Here is a 20594-nt window from a genome sequence, read left to right as displayed (position 1 = left end):
TTCCCTACTTGTTACTATCAAAGTTTTATAAAACATGACATTCACATCCTCTTTTTTGTTACTTATGTGATCTGTCCACAAGTTTCAAAGGTGAGTTAAAGTCTTCTATTATGATTGCAATTTGTCAGTTTTTCTTCAATTTTTCACCACTTTTGCTTTATACACTTTTGTTATGAAACCCAATACATAAAGACTCCTAACTAGACTGCAGCCTTTATCTCGCCCTTGGCAGCATCTCTCGCCCTCTGTCTCACTTCGATGGGTCCTCACACTCCCTCATCACGGTCCTCTCTGTCTCGCCCTGTCCTGGTTTTCTTTGTACTGTCGGTGACAGCCTATCTAGTGTCTCACAAACCTCATCCAGATGGGTTTTGTTTTTTGATCCAATTTAGGAATATTTATCTTTTCTTTCATTTTTATTACGGTATAGTTGAAATATATTGACTTCAGGTGTAGAGCAGAGTGATTCGACAGTTCTGTGCATTCAGCTATGCTCAACCACCATAAGTGTAGTCACCGTGTGTCACTGCACAGATGCTGTTACAATATTATTGACTGTGTTCCCCAGGCTGCACTTCTCATCCCCGTGACTCATATACTTTATCACTAGAAGTTTGTGCCTCTTCATCCCCTTTATCTACTTCGCCCACCCCACCACCTCCACCCTGGCAGCCACCAGCTTGTTCTCTGTATTTATGAGTCTGTTTTGGTTTCTGTTTATTTGCTCATCTGTGTTTTAGATTCCCCATATAAGTGAAACCACAGGGTATTTGGCTTTGACTTATGTCTTTACCTTAATAATCTCTAGGTCCATGTTGTTGCAAACGGCAAGATCTCATTATGACTGAGCAATATTCTGTTGTGTGTACGTGTGTGTTGTGTATACACATAAACACACGCATATATGTGCCACATCTTCTTTATCCATTTTTAAATTCTAATTCCAGTGTAGTTAACATGCAGTGTAATGTTAGTCTCAGGTGTGCAATATAGTGATTCAGCACTTCCATACACCCCCTGGTGCTCATCACAAATGCCTTCCTTAAAAAAAAAAAAAAAAAAAATGCCTTCCTTAACCCTCTTCACCCACTTTGCCCTCTCCCCACCTCCCCTCTGGTTACCATCAGTGTGTTTTCTATATCGAGTCTGTGTTTTGGTTTGTCTCTTATTACCCCTTTGTTTTATTTCTTAAATTCCACATATGAGCGAGACCATATAGTTCTTGTCTTCCTTTGACTGAAATTTCACTTAGCATAATATCCTCTGGTTCCATCCGTGTCATTGCAAAAGGTGATATTTCATTCTTTTTACAGCTGAGTAATATTCCAGTGTATGTGTGTGTGTAGACCGCATCTTCTTTATCCATTCATCAGTCAGTGGACACTTGGGCTGTTTCCATCGTTTGGCTACTGTAGATAATGTGGCTATAAACATCGGGGGGCATGAGAACATTAGTCTTTAACAGAAGAGTTTAAAATATTCACATATATTGTCAACTGATCCATGTGATATTGTGCTTTCTGGCTCCTTTTTCCTTCATTTTTTATATTTCAGTCTATTCTTCAAGGGTCTTCGCTCTTTTTCTTACCTTTATTCATTTCTCTGTTGTCTGCAGAATTTTTTAGGAATGGCATGTGGGTGACTCCATTTATACCTATGACGTTTATCCTTTGCATGAAAGCTAAGTTGACTAGGCAGGTGTCTTGGGGTCATTTCATTTTCCCCGCAGAAGTCTCCAGTTACTGTCTCATTGGTTTTCTGTGTACAATATTGTGGAGGAAAAGTTTGATGCCTACGTTGGTTATCTATTGTTATGTAATAAATTACCCCAGAACTTAGAAATTTAGAACAAGAAGCATTTGCTATGTCACAATTGATTCGAGTCAGGAATGGTGTGGCTGGGCGGTTCTAGCTCAGGGTCCCCTAGGAGGTGCAGGCACAGCCCTGGGGACTGGCCAGGGCTTTGCTCACCTGCTGTCTGGGCTGAGGATGTGCTCCTATTTCGGCTCACCTGCCCGGCAAGGCTGCCTGAGTGCCTTCGTGTGCCGCTTCCTCCCTGGGAGCAGCCCAGGAGAAGGCCAGGCAACGGCCCCGGTGTCTCCTGTGAGCTGTCGTCTGCATGCTGACCTATTGGCCATATAGGCTAGTGATAGCTGAGCATGTAGGGTTTCCTAAGAGTGTGAGTACCAGGACACATGGATATTGGGCCCACCTTGGAGGCTGCTCACAACACCTAGATGATTCTTCCCTCTGGGTTTGTTTGTTTTAATATATTTTTTGTCACTGCTCGTGTGTTTTCCTCCTGGGTAGATTATTTTTAGAATTCTTTATTTCGTTTGAGAGTAGCATTTCTCACCAGTGCACCTTATCATGGGGGCCTCTTTAATTGAGTGTGTGTGAGCGTGCGTGTGATGTGAGGTGTGTGTGCACATGCATGGAGGGCTGGCAAGCGCACAACCACCTCCCTACCACAGCAGACGGGACAGAACTCCCGGCTCCCACATGGGGGCAGCGGGGTGAGGGGCACTGGGGGCCAAAGCTGTGCCCACGTCTCGTGCTCAGCCCCCACAAGCCCCCAGCCCGGCCCATCGATGTCCTACATACCCACATTGGCTGTCACCCGCGGTCGATGGCTCTGGACCTCTTTGCTCTGACTGTTGCGGCCTGACTTCCTCTTGGCTTCCAGGTTCTCTAGGGCCCCTGGCTGGCCCCTCCCGCCACCTTCCCAGCCCCAACCTCAGCCACTCCCCCCTGGGAGCTCCCCTTCCTCTTACAGCCCCTCAGTCTGACTGCCTGCATCACCTCATGCCGGAAGCCCTCCTGGATTCCCTGGCACACCCACTGGGCTTGCTTTAGTCTGTGCAACAGTCACACCTGGCTGGGTCCCAGCCTCTACCTGCAGGGTCAAGGCCTCTTGACCTGACCATGACCTCAGCTGGAGAGGCAGGGCCGGCCTGGCCCCTCCTAAATATGCCAGGACCAGCTCCTCTCACCTGAACTCAGGCGACATTGAACCTTATTCTGCCCCCAGATTCCATCCCAGATTCCATCCACCTCCTCTCAAACACATTAGGGGCATCACCAGGAAAAGTGCCCTGGTGTGCCCGGGCCTCTGCCTTCCCGCAGGGCTCCTCAGGCCCCCGACCCCAGGCCTGCGGGCCCAGCCTCCCTGCGCCCCCACTGGCAGCCGAGTCCGGGCGGGGCAGCGTGTTCCTCGGGGTCTGGCCCTGCTCTGGGGACCCCGGGAGGCAGCGCCGCGTGTGTGAACCGAGTCCCACCTTGGCCTCCTCGCGGTCCCGGAGCCCCCAGGCCCCAGGCCCCAGGGCCCTCCCGCGCTGGTTGCAAGCGGGCAGCAGGCAGCGGCAGCCTCCGGTGCCCTGGACACGTCGGGGACAGTGACCCGCCCGGGGAGGCACCCCCGCCGGTGGCAGCTGTCCCTGGGGCGGCTGGTCTGGTGCCGAGCACCCCCCCTGCCCGGTCACCGCCCGCTGACCCCCGTGCTCTGTTGTCGCCAACGCCCGCCCCTGGCGTTCCCGCTTCCTCAGCTCCTGTCGGCCTAGCGCCCGCAGCCCCCAGAGGGCAGAGGTGGGCGCGGACCCCGGGCCACGAGGTGTGGCTGGCGGGGGCGAGGACGAGGGCGCCCCCACCGCGTCACCCCGCCCCGGCGGAGGGCCCAGGGCGCCGCGACACCCGCGAGGGCGCTTGTGCAGCGGCGGCTCCTCCGTGTTGCAGGACGTCGGGGCGCGTGGGTGCCGCCAGGATGCTCCGAGGCCCCTGCTCCGCCCTCCTGCTCTGGGGGCTCCTGGGGGCGCTGCGTGCGCAGCAGCAGGAGGTCGTGGCGCCCCCCACCTCCGACAGAAACAGCTGTCCAGGTACCTGCGGGGCTGCGGCAGGGGTGGGGGGGGGGGCCAGCGTCCCGGCCCAGCATCCCGCCCCGCATCCCGCCCAGCATCCCGCCCCGCCCCGCATCCCGCTCCGCCCAGCATCGCAGCCCCGCCCTGCATCCCCGGCCCGCCCCGCCCCGCATCCCGCTCCGCCCCGCCCAGCATCCCGCCCCTCTCAGCATCCCGCCCAGCATCCCGCCCCTCTCAGCATCCCGCCCCGCCCCGCATCCCTCCCCGCATCCCGCCCCGCACCCCGCCCCGCCCCGCATCCCGTCCCCGTCCCGCCCAGTATCCTGGCCCCGCCCCCCAGCGCCCCGCCCCCCGCCCAGCATCCTGGCCCCGCCCCGCATCCCCGGCCCGCCCCGCATCCCGCCCCGCCCCGCCCCGCACCCCGCCCCGCACCCCGCCCCGCCCCGCCCAGTGACGCGCCCCGCCCGCAGAGAAGGCCGACTGCCCCATCAACGTGTACTTCGTGCTGGACACGTCGGAGAGCGTCACCATGCAGTCGCCCATCGACAGCCTGCTGTACCACATGAAGCAGTTCGTGCGCCAGTTCGTGAGCCAGCTGCAGGACGAGACCTACCTGGACCAGGTGGCCCTGAGCTGGCGCTACGGCGGCCTGCACTTCTCGGACGCGGTGCGCGTGTTCAGCCCGCCCGACAGCGACCGCGCCTCCTTCACCAAGAGCCTGGAGAGCATCGTCTCCATCCGCAAGGGCACCTTCACCGACTGCGCGCTGGCCAACATGACGCACGAGGTGCGGCGGCTCAAGGGCAAGGGCGGCGCGCACTTCGCGGTCGTGGTCACCGACGGCCACGTCACCGGCAGCCCGTGCGGCGGCGTCAAGCTGCAGGCCGAGCGGGCCCGCGAGGAGGGCGTCCGGGTCTTCGCCGTCGCCCCCAACCTGAGCCCCAACGAGCAGGGGCTGCGGGACATGGCCAGCGTGCCCCTGGAGCTGTACCGCAACAACTACGCCACGGTGCGCTCCGACCTGGACATCGACCAGGACACGGTCAACCGCATCATCAAGGTCATGGTGAGCGCCCCCCCCCCCCCCCCCCGGGGCCGGGCGCGCGAGGCTCTGGGACTCAGTTTACCCCTCTGCGCCCTCCCGCGGCGCCGCCCAGACTGCCCGCCCCCAGCCCCCAGCCCCGGCTAAGGGCCTGCTTTTTGTCTTTCCTGCAGAAACACGAAGCCTACGGAGAGGTGAGCGATGTCGCCCGTTCCTGCCAGCCCGGCCCGGTGCTGCCCCTGGGCCTCTGCGGCGCCCCCCGGGGCTGGGCAGGCAGACCCTCCGCTTGGGGGGCCTGAGGCCGCTCAGCGTGGACCAGGGGCTGCTGGCCGGAGGCAGGCGGCGCCCCAGGGGTCGGCGCTAGGGCCGCCCTCGAAGCCCCAGACCGGGTGGACAGGCCGCTGAGCTTCCGCCCTGGGCCCCCAACGTCCCCCGTCCCTGTCCCTATGCAAACTCTGACATCCTCCCATCCCCGTATGTCCCCTGACATCCCCCATCCCTGACCCCATACATCCCTCAATGTCCCCACATCCCCGTGCATCCCCTGACATCCCCCATCCCCGACCCCATACATCCCCCGAAGTCCCCCCATCCTATGCATCCCCTGACGTCCCCCATCCTTGTCCCCATGCAACTCCAACATCCTCCAGTCCCCATATGTCCCCCGACATCCCACATCCCTGACCCCATACATCCCCTGACATCCCCACGTGCCCATGCATCCCCTGACATCCTCCATCCCCATCCCCGTGCATCCCCCAACATCCTCCCATCCCCATGCATCCCCTGACATCCCCGCCTCCCTCAATGTCTTCCATCCCCACGCGTCTCCTGATGTCTCGCGTCTCCTGATGTCTCCCGTCCCCATGCACCACCCCCCGCAGCTCACAGCCAGGAGCCTGCACTCCCCCTCCCCCAGGGGCCCCTCCAGCAGCGCCCTCCCCTAGCACCACTGCCCACGGACACGGAGTGGGAATCCCACACACAGCTGGTGCCCGGACAGGCGGGTTCCATCCCTCCTTGGTTCTCCCAGACATGGCCAGGGTGTCTGTGGGCCCCGGGAGCTCCTGGGCACCTCCTCCGTTGGCTCGTCCCCCTGTGGCCCCTGCTCCCGTCGGCCACCCAGGGCTGCCTCCACACCCCCCCCCCCCAGCTCTGGGCGCCGACCTTGCCCAGCACCTCTTGCTTCTCGTTTCAGTGCTACAAGGTGAGCTGTCTGGAGATCCCCGGGCCCCCCGGCCCCAAGGGCTACCGTGGACAGAAGGTAAGCGGCCCGGGAGCGCCGTCAACCCTCGACCCCGGAGACCTGGAAGTCTTGTGTAGCTCCTTCCAGTTAAAAATGGCATTTTTTGAGGAAAGCGGAAACACTTTTTTAGTTAGGATTTGCCGTGGGAATGTCCTGGTCATAAAGTGAGGGAGCTTGAGCAGGACACGAAACGTGAAGCGGTTCTGCTGGTGACGGGGCTGCTGGCTGAGGAAATCACCGACTTCCGTGGCTTATTAAATACGTGGCTTCCAGCTTCCTTACAAAGTTCTGTGCCAGGGCCTCAGAAGTGCCAGTGGTGGGATCCCTGGGTGGCGCAGCGGTTTAGCGCCTGCCTTTGGCCCAGGGCGTGATCCTGGAGACCCAGGATCGAATCCCACGTCAGGCTCCTGGTGCATGGAGCCTGCTTCTCCCTCTGCCTATGTCTCTGCCTCTCTCTCTCTCTCTCTCTCTTTCTCTCTGTGACTATCATAAATAAAAATTAAAATTAAAAAAAAAAGAAGTGCCAGTGGTGCTGTCAGCGGCCGCAGCGGAGGAGGCCAGGGAGCTGCGCCGTGGGCAGGGTGTCCCCCCGGAGCTCCCCGGTTCCCTCCTCAGTGTGGTCCGTGCGCGGCCGCCAGGAGCAGGACAGGTGCTCGGCAGCCCGCCCCGTCCTGCTGGCCCTGCCACCCGCCCCAGCCCAGGTGTGGATGTGCCCTGGGCCTCCGGGGGATGGAGGGACCACAGTGGGCGTCCGAGGGGACTCAGAGGAGCCCCAGAGCAGGACACGGCAGTTCAGAAGCGTCTGCCCACCTGCCTGCTCCGTGGTCTGCTCGCCTCCTCCTGCCTTCGTTCACCCCTTTGTCCATCATCTGCTTTTAGGGCGCCAAGGGCAACATGGGCGAGCCAGGAGAACCCGGGCAGAAGGGTCGCCAGGTGAGTGTCCTCTGCACCCCGGCCCCACCGGCTCCGATTCTCCAGGACTGGGGTTCAGCCACCGCTGTTTGTTCTTCGTCCACAGGGAGATCCCGGCATCGAAGGCCCCATTGGCTTCCCAGGACCCAAGGCAAGTTGCTGGCCCCCCGTCCCCGGGGCTGCGGTGGGGGGACCAGCCCAGGGTGGCCTGGGCCAGTGGGGGCTGTCCCACAGGTCGGGAGGTCCCTGCCTGCCCTCGCCCCAACGCGAGAATCCCAATATCTGGAATGCTGTCCCTGAACCGAGCCCCCGCCCCGAGTCCTGGTCGTGTGTCCCCGGAGGCTGCCCCCCGCCCTGGCCATCCCCGGAGCAACCACGGTAACGCCGCTCTTGCTTCCTACCTCAGGGTGTTCCTGGCTTCAAAGGAGAGAAGGTGAGACCCCCCCGTGGCCACCGCTCCAGCTCGGCGCCAGCCCCCAGCAGCGTCCGTCGGCGAGCCTGCGGCCCTGATCGGGGCTCAGTCCCCAGCGTCCTGCGGGCAGGGGGTGGGGGCGGCCCTCTCTGGGGTCCAGGCGGCGTCCGGGGGCCGCCGAGCTAACCCGCCTCGCTTCCCTCCTACACAGGGTGAATTTGGAGCCGACGGGCGGAAGGTAAGCGGGCCGCGGCGGTCACGGGGGCCGTGGGGGCCGGGCAGGTGGGCGGGCGGGCACCCCCCTTCCCTCTGCTACAAGTGCTGACCACCGACCTGTCCCTCCAGGGGGCCCCCGGCCTGGCCGGCAAGAACGGGACCGACGGACAGAAGGTAGAGTGCGTCTGGGGCCCCCTCCCCGGGCGGGGCCGCGTCCCCCCTTCTGAGTTCTGGGAGTGAGCAGAGCCTCCCCGAGCCCCCAGGTCCTTGCCTGGGCCACTGCCCACAGCCCGTGGACGGACGGACGCAGGGAAGGAGCAGCGTCCTGAGAGCCAGGACGCACGTTTGTGCCTGAGGATGGGCCGCCGGTCCCGCTGGGCTCCAGAAGCCCGGCTCTGGCCTGCGTGCAGGCCGCGCACATGTCCAGGGGCCCGCGGCCACCCCGCAGACGCCACCCTATGATTGAGCCACTGGAGGCACAGCCGTGTGCCCGCTGGGGGTGGTGGGGGGCACTGGCCCTCCGTTTGTCTGTCACCACCTGACCCACCCTGTGCACCCTGTTCCCCCTCAGGGCAAGCTGGGGCGCATCGGGCCTCCTGGCTGCAAGGGCGACCCTGGGAGCCGGGTAAGTGCAACTGTGTCCCTCCTGGGGTTCAAGCCCTGGCTCTGGGAGACCCGGGGCGGAGGCGGCGGGTGGGGACAGCAAGGGAGCCGGGAGTCCCTCGGCCTACACCTTCCCTTCAGCCGCCTCCTGCCCCAACCACCTCCCCAGGGCTCAGCCAGAGTCGTGGGCACACGATGAGAGGTAGTCTCGGGGGCTTCTGGGAGAGGGGGCGGTGCTCCCCGGACGGGCCTCTGGCCCCGAGCCCTGGGTGGGGAGCACAGTGCGGGGACAGGAGCCCAGGACAGCCCCGTCCCCCCGTCTTGCAGGGACCCGACGGATACGCAGGGGAAGCCGGCAGCCCCGGGGAGCAAGGGGACCAGGGCACCAAGGTAGGCCGCCCGCCCGGGCCGTGGCCTCGAGGGCAGCCTGGTGGCTCTCCTGCCTGCCGGGCCCGGGGGTGGGGGCGCAGGGGCCGCCCGTCCTAGGAGCCCTCAAAGGGCCGGTCCCTACAAACGGACACAGGAGCAGGAGGGTCAGCAGTGCTGCCTGAGGGGCTGCAGGAGCAGGGGGGGTGGGGGGCACTCACGCTGGGGGGGCTGCCCGCGGCCCAGCCCCGTCCTCCCGGGCCTCCAGGGCTGCGTCCCTCACCCGCGCAGCCGTGGGGGTCCTGAGGCCCGCAGCGGACGGTGTGAGGCTGATATCTCCACTTTTCCAGGGAGACGCCGGCCGCCCGGGACGCAGGGGCCCCCCAGGAGACAGCGGGGCCAAAGGAAGCAAGGCAGGTGCCCCCGGCAGGTCCCCACCCCCCCAGCTGCCCGCGTCCTGCCTGCCGCCCCCCCCCCCCGCCCCTGTGCCGACAGCTGGGCTCCAGGCCCTGGGTGCTCCGCGGGGCCCCTCCCACTGTGGCTGACGCGTGTCCTCTCTGCAGGGGTATCAAGGCAACAACGGGTCCCCAGGAAGCCCCGGCGTGAAAGGAGCCAAGGGGGGACCTGGGCCCCGAGGACCCAAAGGCGAGCCAGTGAGTCCTTGCTCTGCCCCTGCAGGCTCTGCCCCGCCTGCCCACCCTCCCGCTCTCACCCTGTCCGGGCCTCTTGGAGCCCAGCGCCCGCCGGCCATTCCCCGTGGGCCGCGTTGTCCCCCCTTGCGGACTTGGGATGGGCCACGGAACAGGTGTGGTCAGGGCAGGCCCCCACTGTCTGCACCCCCGCCTGGGGACCGGCCTCGTGCCCCACATTCCCCTCCCAGCAGGACACCCCGAGGGCCGGACGTGCCCTCAGGCTCACCCTCCGCGGGTCCCACCTGGCACCCCCGCCCGCAGGCCCGTGTCCCTCCAGGTCTCACAGAGCGGGGCCCCGCCCCAGGCCTGGCCGGCCCGGAAGTGAGCGGAGTGACCATGCTGATCCCGGGTCCAGGCTGGGCCCGGTCACGTCGGCTGCACCCCCCACTGGCCCCGTCTCACACCCTGACCAGGAGCCCCGCGTTTCCAAATCCTTGGCTGCAAAATGACTTTCCCCCAGAGCCCAGGCCGGGGTGACGAGAGCAGAGCGTGGGCCCCACGTGGCTCCACCACCAGGGCCCCCTGACACACACTGTTCCCCGCAGGGGCGCAGGGGGGACCCAGGAGCCAAGGGCAGCCCGGGCGTCAACGGCCCCAAGGGTGAGAAGGTGAGTGAGGGGCAGTGTCCGCCGCGTCTGCCTCTGCACAGGTCTCCCCACGGTGTCAACGGGGCCCTGGGACCCGGGAGAACCAGTGACCCCCTCCTGGGCCACCCCGGAAAACAGAAGTGACCCCAGGGCGCCCGGGGGCTCAGTCGGTGCAGGGTCTGCCCTCGGCTCAGGCCATGACCCTGGGGTCCTGGGATCGAGTCCCATGTCGGGCTCCCCGCTCACCGGGTGGCCTGCTTCTCCCTCCGCCCCTCGCTCAGGATGTCTGGGTGGCAGGACCACACAAGGTGTGGGGCGAGGCCTGGCAGGAGGGGCTTCCTCCTCTGGGACGTGGGTGGCGGTGCCGTCCCTGGTGCGTGTGACCGAGTGAGCAGGGCTGTGCTCCCGCACCCCCTCCGTAATCGGGCCCGCCTCCCCGCCCCTCCACCTGCCCGAGACTGACTTGGCCTCTTCTCACAGGGAGACCCTGGCCCGGAGGGTCCCCGGGGTCTGGCTGGAGAGGTGGGGAACAAAGGAGCTAAGGTGAGTGAGGCCGCCCGGGTCCTGGCTGGAGGGGAGCCTGGGGCCTGCCCCCCCTCCCTGGACGTCCTAGGGGACAGCTGGGGCCCCAGCTCCACCCAACCTGCAGTGATCACAGCGGGGTCTCCTTTCCTTCCAGGGAGACCGAGGCTTGCCAGGACCCAGGGGCCCCCAGGGGGCTCTCGGGGAGCCGGGGAAGAAGGTCAGTGGCAGGGCGCCTGGGAGGGCCTGGTGGCTCTGGGGCCAGGCTTCCCCCCGCCGTAGGGCTCCTCGGGTCCTCCTGCCCGCAAGACGCTGGCCCATGGCACGCTCGGGCCGCAACATGGGGTCGGGGGGCAGCTCGCGTGGTCACCCTGCCCTGGGGGGTCCAGCTGTGCAGGCAGGAGCAGGAGCAGGGGTGGGGTGGGGGCCAGGATGGGGCGTCCGGGAGCGGGGAGCCAGGCAGGGAAGCTGGGGCTGCCCAGTGCACAGGGCAGCAGCATGGAGGATGTGTCGCTGGATGCGGTCCGCCCCCCATGGGTGCCGACCCCACTTTCTCTCTGCCCTCAGGGATCTCGGGGAGACCCCGGTGACGCCGGTCCCCGTGGAGAGTCAGGACAGCCTGGTCCCAAGGTTCGTCCCTACCCTCGGGGGCCAGTCCCTCTCAGCTCTCGGGGGGCTGCCGGCCGCGTGCCAGGCCCCTTCCTTGGAGTGGGGTCGTGAGGGGTTGGGCAGTCCCGCCCATTCTCTCCCTCGGGGTTGCATGGCCCCAGGCCGTCCTGCATGCGTGGCCCCCCCAACCCACAGCCCAGCCCCGTGGGCGCCCAACCTCAGCCCAGCCAGCTCAGCCTCTCCTCTCCCACTGGACCCTCCTGACCAGCCCCCCATCCGCAGGGAGACCCCGGCAGGCCTGGATTCAGCTACCCGGGACCCCGAGGAACACCCGTAAGTCCCAGCAGAGGTGGGGGCCGGCAGGGCCCAGGGGCTCCCACCGGTTCCTGCGAGGGCCTCCCTCCTGGGGACAAGGCGAGGGCAAGGGGGCGTCCTTGTCTGGTGCAGAGACCCCCAGACACAGCGCAGGTCGTAGGGTGCGTCTGGGGCACGGCGCTCCTGCAGCTGAGATAACAGACCCCCCGAGGGGGCAGGAGGGGCTTCCAGAAACCCCGGTCCCCAGGACAGCCAGCCTCCCGCCCCAGGGCAGGGGTCGGGGTGTGCAGAGTGACAGCTGTGCTTCCCCGCAGGGAGAGAAAGGCGAGCCTGGCCCTCCTGGCCCCGAGGTACGTGTGCACCGGCCACACCCGACCCGACCCGCACCTGCACCCGACCAATACCCGCACCTGACCCGACGCCCACCTGACCTGCACCTGCACCTGCACCCAACCGACCCGACCCGCACCCACACCCCCCCCCGGGCAGCTACAGGCCCCCAGCCTCACCCCAACTTCCCGGATGCCTCGTGCTGGGGTCTCCCAAACGGAGACTGCGCTTGTCCTGAAACGCCGTGACGCGGCTGCTAACCCCCCGGCCCCCAACCCCACCTCTGACGAAAGCCCGGTGGTGCCCCCAGCAGACACCCTGGGGGTCAGGCTGGGGGTGGGGACACGCCACACTTCCCACCCCGGGGCTGACCCGTGTCCTGTGCTCAGGGAGGCAGAGGTGACTTTGGTGCCAAAGGAGATCCCGGGAGGAAGGGCGAGAAGGGCGAGCCCGTGAGTACCTGGGGCTGTGGGAGGCGGGGGGTACCGCGGGGGGCCCAGGGTGGAGGCCGCCGCCCACCCGCCCTCCTCCCTCCTCAGGCAGATCCTGGTCCCCCTGGCGAGCCAGGCCCTCGAGGCCCAAGAGGATCCCCAGGACCCGAGGTAGGTCAGCTGTGGTGGCTCCGGCCCTCGGGCCCCAGCCTGGGCCACCCCAGCCAGTGTGCACCCCGAGCCTCAGGCTGGAACCGCAGGGTCCCTGCAACGGGGTGGGGGCACCCAGCCCCAGCCCAGACAGGGGCCTCCTCTCACTGTCACCCTCTGTCCTCCAGGGAGAGCCCGGTCCCCCGGGAGACCCCGGCCTCACGGTGAGTGGCGGGTGGGGATGGCATCGTGCGCCCCCTGCTCTTACACTGGGGATGCGGGGCGGCAGGGGGCTCAGAGGGTGCGGGAGCTCGAGCTCCAGGGCCCCGGCCCCCGGCCCCTCCCTGGAGCGGCCGCCTCGGCCCGGGACCGACCTCCCTGTGTTGCAGGAGTGTGACGTCATGACCTACGTGAGGGAGACGTGCGGGTGCTGCGGTGAGTCCCGGCCCCCACTTGCGTCCGGGGCCCAGGGTCAGCGGTCAGGGTCGCGCCCGCCCCTCGGGTCCCGTTTCCTGCTGCGCGCCCGGGCGTGTCTCCCAAGGCCCGGGGTCAGCGCCCCCCTGACCGTGCCCCCGGCCCACAGACTGCGAGAAGCGGTGTGGCGCCCTGGACGTGGTGTTCGTCATCGACAGCTCCGAGAGCATCGGCTACACCAACTTCACGCTGGAGAAGAACTTCGTCATCAACGTGGTCAACAGGCTGGGGGCCATCGCCAAGGACCCCAAGTCAGAGACCGGTCAGCTGCCCCCCGGGGTGGGGCGGGGGCGTCGGGGGTCCCAGGAGCGGGCGGGGAGGACAGGTGCCCGCGGGCCGGTCACGAGGGGTGGCGGGTCTCGAGGGCCGGGTCTCGGCTTTGCCCAGAGTGGCCGCGGCCCCCGGGAGCGGGCACGCCGGGCGGCGGGGGCAGGGGCGGCAGCCAGCACCCTGACGTCCTGCCGGCCACAGGGACCCGTGTGGGCGTGGTGCAGTACAGCCACGAGGGCACCTTCGAGGCCATCCAGCTGGACGACGAGCGCATCGACTCGCTGTCCAGCTTCAAGGAGGCCGTCAAGAACCTGGAGTGGATCGCCGGCGGCACCTGGACGCCCTCGGCCCTCAAGTTCGCCTACAACCAGCTCATCAAGGAGAGCCGGCGCCAGAAGACCCGCGTGTTCGCGGTGGTCATCACGGACGGCCGCCACGACCCCCGGGACGACGACCTCAACCTGCGGGCGCTGTGCAACCACGACGTCACGGTGACGGCCATCGGCATCGGCGACATGTTCCACGAGAGGCACGAGAGCGAGAACCTCTACTCCATCGCCTGCGACAAGCCGCAGCAGGTGCGGAACATGACCCTTTTCTCTGATCTGGTGGCCGAGAAGTTCATCGACGACATGGAGGACGTCCTTTGCCCAGGTGAGCGGCCATCTGCCCCCCCGTGCCCCGCCGTGTCCATGCCAGGCCGGGGGACGGGAGGCTGGAGGGCGGTGGTCCAGCCCCCACCCCGGCCTGCGGACACTGACTGGGCCCCCTCCTTGCTCCTAGACCCTCAGATCGTGTGCCCGGACCTTCCCTGCCAAACAGGTAACTTGGGGCGCTGCCAGGCCCCCCGCCCCAGACTAGCGAGCGGCCGGGGCTGGGGAGGAGGAGGGTCCGCTGCGGGACTCCCGAGAAACCTGCAGATGGGGGAGCCAGCCCCAGGACCCTGGCACGTCAGGGGCTGGGCTGAGGTTTGATCTCGAGCCCGCCAGCCGCCCGTGTGGAGGGGGCGCTCCGTCCAGGCCTGTGCGAGCTCACAGCCTCGTCACCTCGTGTCCCCTCACCCCACCGCCTGGGGAGGGACAGATGCCCCAGAGCGACCTCAGCCCAGGCGGGATCCGGGAAGCAGAGCGGCTGCTTTACCACCGTCCAGGAGTCCAGGGGGCGAAGGCAGCCGCCGCCGGGCAGCCACGGGCTGATGTGCTCGCTCCCGCCTGCGACCCCCCACAGCCTGGAGCTGCCGCCTCTGGAAGCACCCACGGCTGGTGTCTGGGGCCTGGGCCTTCGCCCCACAGAGCTGCCTTTGTGTAGGAGGCTGAAGTGCTGGGGACGCATGGGAGCCATCCCGGGTGCTGTGGGGCTGGGAAGGGGCAGGACGGTGGCGTCCATGCACCCCTGGCCTCCAGCTGCTGCGTCCAAGGCTCTGCTGTACAGTGACCAGGCCCACGGGGCCCACGGTGGTGCCCAGGGTGCAGCAGCTGAGCCCTCCCGTGGTGAGCCCTGTCCCCAGCCTGGGCCTCGGCCAGGCCGTGGACACTGGGCCGTATCCTGCCGGCTCGGGGAGGCAGCCGCACCGTCGCGGGTGGGTGGGCTGGGCGGGCAGGTGCAGCCCAGGACTCAGATGGAAAGGCCAGGCCGCATGCACATGTGCAGGGGAAGTTGGCGTTCCCTGGGCTCGTGCGTGCTCCTCACGGGCAGCAGGTGGGGCAGCAGGTGGGCAGGAGCTGCGTGGAGTCGGGGGCGGGGGTCCCCACGCTACTTCTGACAGAAAGCTTCCCACAAAATGGCCATCAGGGTGGTCCCCTGCCTGTCCGGGCCACCTGGGCACTCTGGCTTCACCTTGGGCACTGCGGGGCTCCACCTGGAGTCGGTGGGGTGGGCTGGACAGGCCCCAGGTGAGGGCGGCGAGGGCCAGGTGTCCCTGCCGGAGGCCACACTGCACTGCCGGCCATCGCATGAGCTGTGCCCTCAGCGTGCCCCAGTCACCCTGGGGCGGGACGCACAGTCAGGTGGGCCGTCGAGGGCAGAACATGGGACCCCAGGGCCAGGGCCCAGCAAGCTGAGAAGGCCTCTCTGCTCCTGCTACGCCGCCTCCACCACCGGGTGTGGGGCTTTGCCACGTGCGTTTTCTGCATTTTTGGGTAGGATCGTGCAGCTTTTGTTCCTTGGTATGTAGTGTGAGGGGTGACGCTGGTTTTCTGGTGAAGCCTGCCGACCTGCGGTGCAGCGTGGTTGTGTGCTGCTAGATTTGCTAAGGCCCTGTGCGGGCTTCTGCACCGAGTTCCGGCCCCGCCCCCAGGGGCTCTATGCGGCTTGGCCCGCCCCTGGGGGGGCTCTATGCGGCTTGGCCCCGCCCCCAGGCGTCTCCCTGCGGCTTGGCCCCGCCCCCAGGGGTTCTATGCGGCTTGGCCCCGCCCCCGGGCGTCTCTCTGCGGCTTGGCCCCGCCCCCGGGGGGGCTCTATGCGGCTTGGACCCGCCCGCGGGGTCTCCCTGCGGCTTGGCCCCGCCCCCGGGGGCTCTATGCGGCTTGGCCCCGCCCCCGGGCGTCTCTCTGCGGCTTGGCCCCGCCCCCGGGAGCTCTTTGCGGCTTGGCCCCGCCCCCGGGCGGCTCTGCGGCTTGGCCCCGCCCCCGGGGGCTCTATGCGGCTTGGACCCGCCCCTTAGCATCTCCGCGCGGCTTCTAACCCAGGTGACCCGGCTGGTCCCGGGAGGCCCTTCTTCATCTTCCGCGCCTCCCACCAGCTTTTCCGCGTAACCAACAAGCTAATCCTTTGAGGCAACGACTGACCGTGTCCGAGCCCCTTGGCGGGAGCAGAGGAAGCACAGAGGGCGCTGGGGGTCACTCAGCAGCGGGTCCCTGCACCCCGGGGCGGGCGTGCTGCGCGGCGCTCCGAGGCTGCCACCGGTGTGGGGAGGCCGCTGCGCAGTGGCATGACCCTGAGCCCTGGGCCACATGGCCCTGCCTACCCGGAGGCCCAGCCATCCCGAGGCTTGGACCAGGCCAGGGGGCAGCATGCTCCGTGGCGTCAGGGCCCTGGCCACCAGCCCAGGTGGCAAGGATGGAGCTGCTGGGGACAGCGGCCGGGGGACAGGGGAGCCCGGGTGACCCAAGCCCAACCTCCATGGGGCAGATGCAGGAGACTCTGCAGGGCCAGGTGTGCTGAGGGAGGGCGCGGAGGGCGGGGTGTGCAGGGTGGGAGCCATGGGACCCGGCCACCGGGCTTGCCACCCAGCACCCACCCAGGGGAGAAGCTCCCTTTCCCATAGGACAGACGCAGTGGTGCACTCGGAGTAGGGTGACCCCCGGGGTGGAGCCCTGACCTCCTGGGGGGGCCTGGGGGGGAGCAGGAGCCATGCCCAGGTCCCCAGGGGGACGTCCCAGGCAGTGACGAGGGGAGACTCAAGGGCCGAGAAGGACTGGTCGCCGCAAGCCTCGTCCTGAGTGTTTTCAGGGGGTCCAGGGCCCACCCACGACATGCTCCGGGCGGCGGTGAGTGTTCTCAGGTGCTGCCAGGGGCCCGGGTCGTCCAGGGCTCGGCCCTGAGCTGCTCCACGCCGACCCGAGTTGGTCGGTGTCCACACCACCACGCGTGCTGACTGCGGTGACCCGGAGGTGCTTCCCCCGTGTTCTCGGCCACATGCTTTGGGGCTGGCCCCCCGCGCCCCACGCTGCCGGGTACCCCCGACCTCATCCGACCCTCGCTCAGCCTGACACGCCTTCCTGGCTTTGGTCCTGAGTGTCCCCGGAGGACGGAGGCACCCGGCCCTCGCAGTGCGCTCGGGCCCCAGGGCGGCTGCAGGCCTGCTCCCGCCGGCGCCGCCCTCATCGCCTTCTCTGGATGCCCCCGCAGATGGACCGCGGCCTGGCGGCGAGCCCCCGGTCACCTTCCTCCGCACGGAAGAGGGCCCGGACGCCTCCTTCCCCAGGACCATCCCCCTGATCCAACAGTTGCTAAACGCCACGGAGTTCACGCAGGACCCGGCCGCCTACTCCAGGCTGGTGGCGGTGCTGGTCTACACCGCCGAGCGAGCCAAGTTCGCCACGGGCAGCGAGCGGCAGGACTGGATGGAGCTGTTCATTGACACGTTTAAGCTGGTGCACAGGGATATCGTGGGCGACCCCGAGACCGCACTGGCGCTCTGCTGACGCCGCGGGGCCGCCCGCACCCGGAGGGGCCGGCAGCCCACCAGGCTAGTCTCTGTCCGTCTGGAGGCCGGAAACCCCGGATCCCGGGGGGGCAGGGCCGCGCTCTCCCGGGGCTCCGGGGACCACCCGTCCTGCCTCCTCCAGCTCCCGTCTCTGCCTCTCTTGCCACCTAGCGTGTCCCCTTGGGGGCCTGCCCCCTGCCTCCTGCTGTAAGCACCTTGTGGAGGCTCCTAGGGCTCACCGGCCAACCCAGGGCGTCTCGGGTCAGAATTCAGTCCCCCCTGCCACCCAAGGTCATACTCCCAGGCCGCGGGTGAGGACCGGGCGCCTTCGAGGGAGCCGTTAGGCAGACAGGAAGAGCCGAGCGGAGACCCCAACGCGCGGCTTCCCCTGCGGCCTGTGCCCGAGGCCACCCCTTGGCACTTCTGCCAGCCTCCCTGGCGGAGGCACCCCCACAGGCGTCGGGCCGGTGCTGACTGGGGCGCAGGGGCACCCAGACTACTTGCTAGGATCCCAGCAAGTTCTGGCCGCGTGGATTTAAAGCAGAAGCTGCTTCCCACCCGCGCTGCCGCCACGATAAGCTACGTCACTGATATAAGCTCCTTAAAAAAAAAGAAACCAAATCTTTCCTGCCAAAGAGCTGCCCGGTGGGGTGGCCCGGCCCCCCCCGGGGTCCCTCCGGTGCTGGGGCCACATCCTAAACATTCTATAAAGGCTGAAAAAAGAATGTGAACGCATTGCTGTGGTGAAGTGATGTGCGGCGGGGGCGGCGGGCGGCCGGTGCCCGCAGGACCCGAGGCCGGGCCTGGCGGAGGGCTGGGCCTGGTGCCAGGAGGTGCACCTGCCGCCCGGCGGGATCCCACGGTCCAGGCCCAGGCGTCAGCAACCCGCACGCCCGTCCCGGGGGCCCTGGCTGAGGCCCCGGGTGCAGGCGCGAGGACCGGCTGGTCCTTCCCCCCACGACGCCGGGGTGAGGCCTCACGGCCGAGGGGCCCGCCGCGCGTCGGTGGAGCGTGGACCGAGGCGGTGTGGCGAGGAGTGGGTTTCCGGGCTGTGCTGCGGTGCCCATGTCCCCTGGAGGCGTGGCCGCGGTGGCTGGTCCCAGGTGGTGACCCCCTGGGGGAGCAGGACCCCCTGCCCTGGCCGCGCCGTGCGGACTGCCTGCTCGGGGCCGTCCCGTCACGGGGGACGCAGGCTCCTCTCTCGGCAGCTCCCGAGCTGGGAGGGACGTGGCCCGGGCCCCTCGGGCAGCTCTAGGACGACGGTGGGGGGGGGGAGTGTCACGGTCAGGTGTGGGTCCTGGCGTCCGGGGTCTTCCCACGACCGTGAATGTGAAGACAGCCTCCCTGAGCCTCCGCCCCGCGCCCGCTGTGGACTGCGGCCCTCTGGGGTCCCCTCCCTGCCCAGCGGGTGGACGGTGGCGAGCCCCTCAGCCCTCAGGTTTGGGGACATCTGGTGAAAGCAAAGCCCGCAGACACAGCGACCGGCTCCGAGAAGATGGGGCCGGGCGCCCCCGCGCACGCTCGGCCGACCCGGGTCGGGGGTCCCCATGGCGGGTCCTCTGCTGCAGCCCCATGGCCCGGGCTCTCGGCTCCAGCGGGAGGGGGCGCACGGAGGGGGGCGCAGGGCCGGCAGAGGCCCCCCCCGGTCGCCCGCCCATCACCCCTTTTGCCCGCAGAGCTGTACGTGGCGCAGTGCACGCAGCGGCCCGTGGACGTCGTCTTCCTGCTGGACGGCTCGGAGCGGCTGGGCGAGCAGAACTTCCACAAGGCGCGGCGCTTCGTGGAGGAAGTGTCCCGGCGGCTGACGCTGGCGCGCAGGGACGACGACCCGCTCAACGCCCGCGTGGCCATGCTGCAGTTCGGGGGCCCCGGCGAGCAGCAGGTGGAGTTCCCGCTCACGTCCAACCTCACGGTCATCCACCAGGCGCTGGAGAACGCGCGCTACCTCAACTCCTTCTCGCACGTGGGCGCGGGCATCGTGCACGCCATCAACCAGGTGGTGCACGGCGCCCGGGCCGGGGCGCGCCGCCACGCCGAGCTGGCCTTCGTGTTCCTCACCGACGGCGTCACAGGCAACGACAGCCTGGAGGAGGCGGTGCACTCCATGCGCAAGCAGAACGTGGTGCCCACCGTGGTGGCCGTGGGCAGCGACGTGGACGCGGACGTGCTGTCCAAGATCAGCCTGGGCGACGCCACTGCCATCTTCCGCGAGAAGGACTATGACAGCCTGGCGCAGCCCGGCTTCTTCGACAGGTTCATCCGCTGGATCTGCTAGCGCCCCAGACCCACGCCCGTGCCCCCCGCCCGGCAGCCCCCGCCTCAAGCCCCGGCCCCGCTTCCAGCCTGCATCTCGCCCTTCCGCCCCGGCCCCGCGTCCCCGGCCCCCCGCGTCGAGCCCGGGCTCCCCAGCCCCGCGGGCACCGTCCTCCTCTCCGTGGTGCTACTCAGACTCACCCAGAGGTCCCACACGTGCAGACACCAGGTCTCCAGGTGTGGGTGTGAAGTCAGGAAGGGAGGACCCCCACCCATCCCAGCCCTGCAGAGGACCCCGCCACCCTGCACCCCTCCTGTCCCCCCATCGGCCCCCCGCCCTCCACCCCCCCCCGGGCCCCAGAGGCTTGGCAGGGCTCCGGTGGCCAGTGCTCCAGATCCTCATGGGCACGGCCCTGGCTCCCCCGGCCTCGCTCAGCCCAGCCCCATCCCTGGACTCCTTGGCCCCTCTGGCGCCCCCGAGGTCTCCGCCTGGCCTCTGGAGGTCACGTGCCCCAGACTGAGCCAGGACAGCAGGCCCTGCACACCCCCCCACCCCGTGCACATGCCCAGTCCAATAAAGTCTTTGAACTGCCTCCTGCGCCCAGCCTCCTTGTGTCCATGCCCAGCAAGGGCCCCCGTGGCGGCCATGGGGACATTCAGGCCGTCCACATCCGCCAGGACTGACCATGGAGCCCCACCTGGCCTGCCCCCCTGGGGCACAGGTCGCCCACACCACCCCCAGGGTACACACGGGACAGCGACCGTGGAACCCACACCTGTCCAGCTAGCCTTGAGCTGTTTGACCAGGGAGGTCCCCGCTCTGTCCCCACACTGAGCCAAAGTGCTTTAAAAATGCCTCTGGGCGGGGGGGGTGGGGGGGTTAGGATGGTGGAGGAGTAGGGGACCCTAACTTCGTCTGGTCCCTGGAATCCAGCCAGTTTTCAAATCGTTCTGAACACCAGAGGAATCAGCGGGAGATCTGAAATTCTACAGACGGAAAAGTAACCACTTTCTGGAAGGTTCCGAGAGCCCTCGGGAGGGGGAACGGCACCACACGGTGCAAACCAGAGCGGCTGACCCCGAGCCCGGCCCTGGGTGCAGAGGGCGCAGAGGGCGCAGAGGGCGCAGGGCCGGTCAGCTGAGAGCAAGCGCAGCAGGCCCCT

General features: G+C 67.1%; 1 protein-coding gene across 2 annotated transcripts in view; it reads left to right on the top strand.

Annotated features, from left to right (window-relative positions):
- COL6A2 (collagen type VI alpha 2 chain) overlaps positions 1-20024 on the top strand; it is a 31453-nt gene extending 11429 nt beyond the window's left edge. Inside the window, exons 2-28 of one of the 2 annotated variants that reach the window (XM_072738512.1) lie at positions 3733-3872; positions 4325-4920; positions 5070-5090; positions 6095-6160; positions 7022-7075; positions 7161-7205; positions 7461-7487; positions 7678-7704; positions 7812-7856; positions 8254-8307; positions 8613-8675; positions 9002-9064; positions 9215-9304; positions 9889-9951; positions 10411-10473; positions 10610-10672; positions 11020-11082; positions 11344-11394; positions 11691-11726; positions 12096-12158; positions 12246-12308; positions 12476-12511; positions 12677-12722; positions 12871-13023; positions 13233-13685; positions 13815-13853; positions 18855-20024. In XM_072738512.1, the coding sequence (XP_072594613.1) occupies positions 3761-3872; positions 4325-4920; positions 5070-5090; positions 6095-6160; positions 7022-7075; positions 7161-7205; positions 7461-7487; positions 7678-7704; positions 7812-7856; positions 8254-8307; positions 8613-8675; positions 9002-9064; positions 9215-9304; positions 9889-9951; positions 10411-10473; positions 10610-10672; positions 11020-11082; positions 11344-11394; positions 11691-11726; positions 12096-12158; positions 12246-12308; positions 12476-12511; positions 12677-12722; positions 12871-13023; positions 13233-13685; positions 13815-13853; positions 18855-19453 (3054 nt within the window). In that variant the 5' untranslated portion in view covers positions 3733-3760 and the 3' untranslated portion in view covers positions 19454-20024. Of the gene's footprint in view, positions 1-3732; positions 3873-4324; positions 4921-5069; positions 5091-6094; positions 6161-7021; positions 7076-7160; positions 7206-7460; positions 7488-7677; positions 7705-7811; positions 7857-8253; positions 8308-8612; positions 8676-9001; positions 9065-9214; positions 9305-9888; positions 9952-10410; positions 10474-10609; positions 10673-11019; positions 11083-11343; positions 11395-11690; positions 11727-12095; positions 12159-12245; positions 12309-12475; positions 12512-12676; positions 12723-12870; positions 13024-13232; positions 13686-13814; positions 13854-16880; positions 17910-18854 lie in introns of those variants that run through there. The other variant, XM_072738513.1, reaches the window with a different exon arrangement.
- Positions 20025-20594: the final 570 nt, after the last annotated feature.

This window comes from Vulpes vulpes, chromosome 15, assembly GCF_048418805.1.
Source record: "Vulpes vulpes isolate BD-2025 chromosome 15, VulVul3, whole genome shotgun sequence".
Lineage (NCBI taxonomy): Eukaryota > Metazoa > Chordata > Mammalia > Carnivora > Canidae > Vulpes > Vulpes vulpes.
The sequence above is the reverse complement of the archived record's forward strand: the minus strand, read 5'-3'. Positions and strand labels throughout refer to the sequence as shown.